We start from the raw sequence: 9,881 nt of genomic DNA on the forward strand, positions 1-9,881 counted from the left end.
ATTTCGTTAATCAAAATCAAGGTGGGAAATAGAAAGAGTTAAAGGAGGAGTAATTAGAGCAAGAAATGGAGCCAAAGGGAAGAACAGACAGAGATGACAAGACAGCAATAAAAGGGGCGGTGTGAATAGAAGCAGCTATTGACACTAAAATGCAAACTCACAATCCTTTTCTCTCATGCATGTTCAATCAAACGGGAAATAAGTGGTTTTGTTAGGTAGCTAAAATGGGACCCAAACTTCCTCATCTGAATGTGCATATGCATAAGATTAAGATATCCTTCAAAAGAAATGAGATTGTGTTAGGTTTAGAGGGATTAGTTAAGATAAGGGTTCCACATACCATTTTTTTTCTTTCTTTAATCTATTGTTTTCAAGAGGGCCCATAAACGTTAGGATCCCTCCGTGCCCGCGGCTCAAATTATGTCTCTATCAACTGCTAATCCTATCTAAGATACCGTTATTATTTACATTTGATCATTGATACTAATATTAATTATAATAATAACCATCTGATCAAACTTTACTTTTATTTTCATCATGAAAGAGTAAGGCACATTAGGCAATCGGTCGGAAGAAAAACATTTTGAACGCCAAGTCAACGGCAAATCTGAAGGGTCCACTTTTCACGTGCACCTAGGTACAAGACAACACTGCTATTATTACTTCCTGTAAGAATTCCACCCCAGTTCCGAGCTTCCCGTTTGAAGCTACTACACTCACTCTAGCTCCCTTAATTTACAAGTAAACCATCTTCAGAAGGCTGTATGTAGATTTAATCTTGTATTTTTATAGTATTAGAATCTGAAAAGAATTTTTTTAGAGGTAAAAGATTGCCAAAGTTGAATTCAAATTTTGGGAAAATATGAATAGAAATATAAAATATGTATAGATAGAATGATGGATAGAGAGGAAGAGAGTGAGGGAGGCAGCTTTTACTTTATGGAGTTGGGTGCTTTTGGATTGTTTAATGGAACTGTCTTTTGACTGTGGAGACAATGTGAGTGTATTATAGGATCAATAAAGCAGAAGCCAACTGAGTAAAAGGAAACCAAATATGTGAAATAATTCATTCTCACAAGAAAGATCTTACTGGGAGCTAGCAATTACATCACCAATCTCAAGTCTATCCCTCGAGATCCTCACCTTTCTGTAATAATTATTTAGACCAAAAAATGAAGATGGAATTTTAAGGCTTTACTTTAAGTAAATGAATGGCCAACCTTAAGGAATGTTGGATTCTCAAGAGTCTACTGTTAAATGCATAGAAAACCTTAGCCAAATCCAATGCATTCTCTGATCTTCCTCTTAAAAACTGACATCAAAACTATTAACTACCAGACCCACATGGTCATTTTGATCAAGTTTTACCATTTTTAAAATATCAAGGTGCTTAACAGTTAAGACTTCACTTGCTTTTTCATTTGAAAACTTTGGAATAGTATAGAATAGAAAATTCTCAAATACTTTTTTTTTTTTTTTTTAATTTATAAAATAATGCATGATTGAAGGAATTTTCTTTTCCAATCATCTTTTGATATTATCTAGATTTGGTAATGTGGCTTGGCTTTTATATATTCTTTTTCCTTACTTTGTTCAACCAGTGGCAGGCATGTTTTAGTTCTCTTTAGCTTTTACTACCAAAACCCTCTGGTTTCTTGACTCTTGGGTCTGACACAAAGTTGTGAGAAAGTGAATTCATTTCAAGGTAGGCATGAGAAATTCTACTGCTTGCCTTGTGATGTAAACATTACTTTAAACAATATAAACAAAAACACAGTTAAAAACTTTGTTCTGTTGAATCTTTCATAACACTCGGTCACTCCCACCTGCTTCTCAAGTGCTTTCTACGTCAAAGGAAGCTAATTTTAGTTTCTTGTTTCCTTTGTTTTGATACTCAATTCAATGGAAACAATGAGAAGAAAAGATGCTACTTTGTGTTTTCTAGCTCTTTTAAGCTTATGGACTTCTGCATGCGGATTGCTATCACCTAAAGGAGTTAACTATGAAGGTATTTGAAATTTAAAAACTATGATTTATTTATTTATTTCTTTAATAATAAGAACTTAGAATAATATTTTTAGTTTCCTTGATTTTGTTTCAGTCCAAGCTTTGATGGGCATTAAAAGTCTACTGATTGATCCTCATGACGTTCTAAGCAACTGGGATGAAAACTCTGTTGATCCATGCAGCTGGGCTTTGGTTACTTGTTATGATGGTTTGGTTACTAGCCTGTAAGTACTGCTGAAAAACAACAGAGGGATACCATAAAACTTAAGCTTCTTATACCTTAATAAGATGAAAACGTTAAAATGGTTTTTTTTTTTTTTTGGGTGCAGAGGAGCTCCAAGCCAGAACTTTTCTGGCACTCTTGCGCCAAGTATAGGGAACTTGACAAATCTCCAGCTTCTGTAAGTATGAAATTGTAGCTAAAGTTAAAATATGAAATGGTTTAAACGTTTCGTAATATTGAGTTAGATGAGGACTTGTTGCAGGCTCCTACAGAATAACAACATAGCAGGACATATTCCTTCTGAGATTGGGCGGCTCTCAAACCTTAAAACACTTGATCTTTCCAGCAACAACTTCATTGGTTCAATTCCCAGTACTGTATCCAATTTGAAAAGCCTACAATACCTGTAAGTGAACTTCAAATATTGCTATGCCAGTAAAAATATTTATTAAAGGTCATTTTTTGAAATTGTTTTTCATGCCTCACTTTGCTAATGGGATTTTTAAATTTGAATCAGGAGAATGAATAATAACAGTCTTTCTGGAACAATTCCTCCCTCTTTGACAAACATGTCCCAGCTCGCCTTTCTGTAATTCTCTTCATACTTTATCCCGTCATTATAATTATATTTCTCTTTCCATTTTGATATTTATGTTTGAACAAGGTTAATGATGTGTATATATATATTTTTTTTAATGTAATAGGGATCTGTCTTTTAATAATTTAAGTGGTCCTGTACCCCACTTCCATGCGAAAACATTCAAGTAAGTTCCTCCTGGATTTTGTTTTAATTCTACTAATAATTTGTGTTCATTATTCACTGATTTACACCTTTTATTGATTGATACAGCATTGTAGGAAACTCTCAGATATGTGCCACTGGAACTGAGCAAGACTGCTTTGGAACTGCACCAATACCCATGTCTATTGCCTTGAATAATACGCAAAGTAAATATACTTCCCGGCTGCTTGCAAGTTTCTTTATTACTTCAAAATTTAAAGTTTTTGTTATACAAAAAGTTGTGTTGCTTGTTTTTTACTTACAATTATCTCCATTTGAATTTTGACTTTAATTCACAGCTCACAATGAAGTTGAACCGTTTTTTGATTATATGCCATCACTTTTTTTATTCTGTCTGAAGCTCAAACTATTCTGACATGAATTTTCGATTTTTTTTAGACTCACAACCTTCTAAGGCGCCAAAGAGCCATAAAATTGCTCTGGCTTTTGGTTCAAGCTTGGGCTGCATCTGCCTACTGATTCTTGGATTTGGATTCCTTCTCTGGTGGAGGCAAAAGCATAACCAGCAAATATTTTTTGATGTTAACGGTTAGTGAAGCATAAATTGGTTTCGAAGCATCAAATAGTTGAGAGAAACAACTTTACTTATTCTCATAAAAACGCTCTTTTTAATGTTTCAGAACAACATCATGAAGAAGTTTGCCTAGGAAACTTGAAGAGATTTCACTTCAAAGAACTTCAGGTTGCTACAAACAATTTCAGCAGCAAGAACTTGGTTGGAAAAGGTGGCTTTGGAAATGTCTATAAAGGGTATCTCCAAGATGGAACTGTTGTGGCTGTAAAAAGGCTCAAAGATGGAAATGCCATAGGAGGCGAAATCCAATTTCAGACTGAAGTGGAGATGATCAGCTTGGCAGTTCATCGAAACCTCCTTCGACTCATTGGATTTTGTATGACAGCAACAGAACGGCTTTTGGTTTATCCCTACATGTCAAATGGGAGCGTTGCTTCACGTCTCAAAGGTAAAGCTCTCATCAATTTTCCCATTGTATTATGTTTTAGTACATGAAACATAACATTTGTACCTCTTTTGTAAATTTCTTCTTGCAGGCAAGCCAGCCTTGGACTGGAGTACCAGAAAAAGAATTGCTTTGGGAGCTGCAAGGGGTTTACTATACTTGCATGAACAATGTGATCCCAAGATTATTCACAGGGATGTGAAGGCTGCAAATATATTGCTTGATGATTACTGTGAGGCTGTAGTTGGAGACTTTGGGTTAGCAAAACTGTTGGATCACCAAGAATCACATGTGACTACTGCTGTGAGAGGAACTGTGGGACACATAGCCCCAGAGTATCTATCAACTGGCCAATCCTCTGAAAAAACTGATGTTTTTGGGTTTGGAATTCTTCTACTTGAATTGATATCTGGCCTAAGAGCTTTAGAATTTGGGAAGTCGGCGAATCAGAAAGGAGCTATGCTTGATTGGGTGAGCTGAACAAACATGTTTCACTTGTTTGAAATAGTGTTGGGTTATTTTTTTCAAGTCAATTATTCTGATTCAATTCATTTATGATTTTAACTGCAGGTGAAGAAAATTCACCAGGAAAACAAGCTAGAGATGCTAGTTGACAAGGACCTGAAAAATAACTACGATCGAATCGAGCTTGAAGAGATGGTTCAAGTAGCTCTCTTAAGTACACAATACCTTCCAATTTACAGACCAAAAATGTCTGAAGTGGTTCGAATGCTTGAAGGAGATGGACTTGCAGAGAAATGGGCAGCTTCTCAAAGAGCTGAAACAACAAGGTCTAGACCCAATGAGTTTTCTTCTTCAGAGAGATACTCTGATCTTACTGACGACTCTTCATTGCTGGTTAAAGCAATGGAGCTCTCTGGACCAAGGTGACATGACGATCCATAAAAGGAGATAAATAATAATATTAAAAAAAAAAAAAAAATAAGGGTGACAGAATCTGAGAACAAGAATGTATCAAAAATGAGTTTGTTGTATGGTAGCAATATACCGGGATCCAAAGCTGTGTCAAATATCTGATTGTACAGATTCGAATTAAAAAAACTGACATTTGAGTGTAATATTTTCTGTTTCTAGTGACGAATTTTTCGTTAAATGTTTTATAGTAACCGTTGTAATAATACTACGCTTGAAATAAATCTGTAAATATTATTGCACAAGAAGAGAGTAATTATCCATATAGGTCAGAATGTTTGTTGATGTGCACTTTGTTGTTGAGATGCCTAATGCTGCTCCGAAAACGTGAAGGTGAAGACCGACCGCCGTGGCAAAGAAAAAGTCTGCCACGGCAACTGGAGGTTGCCGCTCTCGCGTGCGTTGTGCGATGTAATCTATGATCTGTTTTTTGTGCGACCTGCACTGGGTGTTAGGCGATCAGAAACAACCGGACGTTTAGTTTTGTGGTTTTATCTTAGTAAGTTATTTTAATTAGTTATCTTATGTAAGTTGTTCAAAGTTATTTCTTTACATGTTTATAAAAGAGGATTAGAATTGTATTAAGTATGTAAGTGTGTATTCTGTATAGTGATATTTCCAATACAAAAGTATTTGTTTCTTTGCAAATTCTAATTTTGCTGTGTGTGAGTTAGTTCAAAAACCAACACACTTTAAGGGGCTTTGTTTCCCACTGCAAGGTTGTTACAAAAATTCTTTCTATACAAGCAATTACAAGTACAATTTGAAGGCATTCATCTTTCAGCAGTCAGTCAATCACAGCCCGAAAAAGGGAAAATTACTTCTCTAATACAGCTCAATGATCGATATGAGAATTAAAATACTTGTCTTCCTCACATTTTCCGGTTGTTCGTGACCAGATGACAGTGACACTTAGGATTTGATGTCAAAAATAAGGATTGTGGTTCAGGCATAATTCAAAAACAGAGTAACAATGAGGGGCAGGTTCTCTCTAATATTTTTACTTGATTACTCAAAACGTTGCCAATGAGATTTTAGCATGTTATATCAAGTATCCTTTTGAGCCTGTGATATAACAAGTTCTGCAATTCCAATATCTAAAAGGAAATTAACCCACACATAAGCTACTAACATCAAATTTCTCTTCATGAGAATTGGTGGTCAACGACTTGTTGGAAATCATTGAAACTTTCATTTCTATAAATTATGATAATGTTTTGAGCACACAAGGTTGTTATCCATCTAATTCCAAATTTCCACCAACAAATGAGACGTAGGGACAGATGAGAATAACTTAACATGAGGCACAATGCTTAACCTTGATCAAATACAATTTCTGCTTGAGCAGAAGCCCTTCGAAATCTCAGCAACTCAATCAACATGTTCAATTTCCTATCTGCAACAATTGCACAAGGGTTGATGCTCATTATCTCAAGCACCGGAGAACTCTTCAGCAAAAATTTGATTAGTTCCATCTCATGCGGCACACCAGATACATCAGTCATCTTCACAAGCTTAAGTTGTTTAAAAGTGCAATCTGAAGGGCATTCTTTCTCCCAGAAGTCCAAATCACGAGCTTCTATAGCAGCTAATGTATTTGAGGAACCCTTAAAAAAACAATGACAACACAGTTTTGCGCTATTATAAATACGTTAACATAAGATTTTAATGAACAATCTTCCCATAGCTCATAAAATTAAAATTTGCCTGTTCATCAAAACTTACTGAAATTTGAAGTTCTTTCAAGTTAGGCGAGTTTGTAATCAAACGAATAACAACCAGTATCTCTTTCATATCTTCAAAACTCACTTGACACAATTCAATTGTATGTAGACGGCTATATGTAATGGGAAGTCTCCCTGGGCCATTACCTATACTCAAATACTTTGGGGATAAAAAAAAGAAAGAAAATGGGTTCAGCTGTATGTCTCATTATGCTAAAAAACTTTACAATTATATATGATCATAGCAATTTCATCAAAGCAACAAAAGACACTAGCAGCATAATGTTACCTTTGTGAAGTAGATATATCCAACAAGCTTCTCAAGAAGAGGTACCCCACCAAGAAACTTGATAAAATTGCAACTTGAACTTTGCTCAAAGTGTTCAGCGATGTCATCGGTAATATACATAGCAACTGACAATGAAACTAAAAGTGGGGTATTTTCAAGACAGATGTCTTTGAACTCACCTTCTAAACACAAGTACTTGAGATTTGGAGCCCATATATTAAGGTCTAAACTGTCAAAGTATGACAATGACAGACTCTCTAGGAGTGGGCAACTAGAAATAAGACTTTCAATAGCCTCCCCGGCAACCAAAACTTGATGAAGATTAAGGCTCTTCAAACATGAAAATCCTTTAAAAGCCAGAGGAGGATCAAATTCACAACGGAAAAGCTCCAAACGAGTTAACTTTCTACAGTTAAAAAGACATGAAGGTACTCTAAACCATTCCTCTTCCCCTACTTCCAGAACCAATTCTCTAATGTCATTTCTTGAAAGGAAAAGTATCCACTGATCTATTTCGGGGCTGCACTGCAACCGTGTTGTACTAAGCTGGAACTTATGAATTGGTCCTTGGTGAAGGAAGAGAGCCCGAGTAATAAATTTTACCAGGCTATTTTCAGCTAGCGGTCGCTCATTAAACAAGGCAACGCAGTTTTCATCAAATACAAGATGAGTGATTGTAGCCCATCTATACCTCCATTTACTTGATAAAATGCTAGTTCTCACAGCATCCCTTATCGGCAGTCGAGTGAGAATGCTTTCTATGATGCTTTGAGGTAAATCACTTATGAAATCCGGCAGCTCAAGATCACCCATCTATGTTTCAATTACACCAACAAATCAAAACAAAAAGACACTTAAACCAACTGTACAAGCATAAAATCACATGCAATTTCAGACATTCTCTCCACACTAATAACTCAAAATTAAAAAAAAAAAATGAACAAAACCCTTGATGATTATCCCAAAAATCCATTTGTTTGCTAATTATATCTAATCCCATAATTGAAAAAATAATATCCGAAAGTTAAACCAAACCCCGCATTTATATTTCTTTTCCATTGTTTGGTTACTGAGAAACATGGGAAAGTAATCAAAATTTCAGAAAAGCGAAAAAACAAAAAAAGATTATCAGTTTTCTTGGGACCCAAAAACCATACATATATTTAATAATAAGTGATGAATAAAAAATTAGTAATGGTGGAAGAGATGTCGACTTACTCAGAGTTGTTTAGAGTTGTTTTTGCTTCTGTTTGTTCTTCACCAACGTAGAGATCCAGTGTCTGACCAAAAGGGCAAAAAAGGTTAACTGGAGATCCGGTACTTCATGGATCTCCACTCGGTTGCTCTATGGCTGCTCTCGATCACGTGTAATTTATTTTCGGTAGACTGTACCAGAATCCCGAACAATAAAATATTATATTAAAATTTTGAAAAATAGGAGTTAGTAACCTCACCTCGACGTAATTTAACTCTCCCCAGATCTTAAGTTTGCATTTAAAAAAATTGACCCTAAAAATATTTTTGAATTTTTTTTATTTAGAAAAACTGACGTAACATACTTAAGATTTATTAAACATATAAAACTAAAAAGAGTTAAACATATGTAGGTAAAATCATAATTAATGGAAGTTTGTTTAAATTTTGAAATTTGAAAACGAGCCCCCACCCTTCAAAATCGCTTAATTGAGCTATATACCCAAAAAACGACTGACTAACACATTTCATTTCTCTGTGATTTCTGATGACTACAGTGCCTTAATTCTGGTAAATATTCTATCCTAAAGCTTCCTTACACAAAACTATGGCTGACATTCACAAAGAGAGGGAAAACTCAACCCCACTCCGAATCCTAGACTCCGACGACGCCAACAGTTCAAAGGTTGTTGAAAAAGACGCTCTGGTGGATCATCTGATAAATGAAGGTGGTCCAGAGGCAGAGGAAACGACGGCGGCACAAGCACAGAGAAAAGAATTGGAAAATGGTTCTAAAGAGGAGGATGCCGACGAGAATTCAAGCGAGGAGGAGGACGCCGATGAAGAAAGGGTACGTTTTTTACTTCTTCTTTTTTTATTGGATGAGAAAATTGATTGATTTGTGAGAATTTGAGGGAGATGTAGTTGGTTTTATTGTTATAGTGGTTGTGGCGTTTTGTCGAGCAGTTGGCGGGCATTGGTGGAATGACTTTGTTTGGGTTCCAAAGGATAGGGGAAGGCAAGGGAGGTCGTAGGGAGGTTGTTTGTGGGAGGTTGGTCGGTTGGGGATGGCAGGAGGTGACAGAATAAGGGGGCTGGAGGGCTGCCCTGCATATTGGCAAGGCTGGCCACGTATAGCGCCCTGCAATATGCAAGGCAACCCTCCAACCCTCATATTCTGCCACCTTCTGCCATCCTCAGCCCTCCAATCTCATGGAGCCTACCACAACAGCCTCTATAGGGCTTGCATTTGCTTCCCCGATCCTCTCGAGACAAAAAACACTCACTCCCCGATGCCCTCGAAGCCTATATCCCCTAAATTGGCAACCTATTAGTCCCTTTTTTTTTGGTTATTTAGCTTATATCGATTGTGCAGATTTTCCAAAGCATAAATTATAAAGACTATGGGTTGGAGGTTGTAAGCAATAAGGTATCGTACTTCCCCTTAAGGGTGACAGTTAGGTGGAGTTGGCAAGTTTTTATGAGAATAATAGATATTTTACGGGAACAGATGAAGGGTTTAGACCGATTCAAAGAGAGTTGTTTAAGTCATTTTAAAAACATCGGAGAAAATTGGAAAAAAGGCGTTCTGGGGGCAAAGAGTGCATTATATGTTGCTGCACTTAGTTAAAAGTCAAAAAAAAAAAAAAAAAAAATGGTTCATGGTGGATGGAAAGCCACTACATTTTGGGACAATGGAATATGTCTTGATGATAGGCTTAAGATGTGGGGAATTTCCAGATGTGGAAGA

At 36.3% G+C, this 9,881-nt stretch overlaps 2 protein-coding genes across 2 annotated transcripts; one reads left to right on the forward strand and one right to left on the reverse strand.

The window, feature by feature from the left end:
• Nucleotides 1–723: 723 nt before the first annotated feature.
• Nucleotides 724–4,948, forward strand: LOC116136502 (protein NSP-INTERACTING KINASE 2). Its single transcript, XM_031422194.1, has 12 exons — nucleotides 724–741; nucleotides 1,602–2,008; nucleotides 2,102–2,231; nucleotides 2,337–2,408; nucleotides 2,493–2,636; nucleotides 2,748–2,819; nucleotides 2,935–2,994; nucleotides 3,081–3,178; nucleotides 3,411–3,560; nucleotides 3,653–3,994; nucleotides 4,083–4,462; nucleotides 4,562–4,948. The coding sequence occupies exons 2-12, from the start codon at nucleotides 1,903–1,905 to the stop codon at nucleotides 4,880–4,882; spliced, it is 1,875 nt and encodes a 624-aa protein (XP_031278054.1). The 5' UTR covers nucleotides 724–741; nucleotides 1,602–1,902; the 3' UTR covers nucleotides 4,883–4,948.
• A 1,155-nt stretch (nucleotides 4,949–6,103) lies between these two features.
• LOC116136501 (F-box/FBD/LRR-repeat protein At1g13570-like) lies at nucleotides 6,104–8,354 on the reverse strand. Its single transcript, XM_031422193.1, has 4 exons — nucleotides 8,156–8,354; nucleotides 6,938–7,750; nucleotides 6,650–6,808; nucleotides 6,104–6,531 (listed from the first exon to the last, which is right to left on the reverse strand). The coding sequence occupies exons 2-4, from the start codon at nucleotides 7,748–7,750 to the stop codon at nucleotides 6,238–6,240; spliced, it is 1,266 nt and encodes a 421-aa protein (XP_031278053.1). The 5' UTR covers nucleotides 8,156–8,354; the 3' UTR covers nucleotides 6,104–6,237.
• Between the last annotated feature and the right edge of the window lie 1,527 nt (nucleotides 8,355–9,881).

The sequence above is a fragment of the Pistacia vera genome, unplaced genomic scaffold (assembly GCF_008641045.1).
Source record: "Pistacia vera cultivar Batoury unplaced genomic scaffold, PisVer_v2 Contig316, whole genome shotgun sequence".
Taxonomy (NCBI): domain Eukaryota; kingdom Viridiplantae; phylum Streptophyta; class Magnoliopsida; order Sapindales; family Anacardiaceae; genus Pistacia; species Pistacia vera.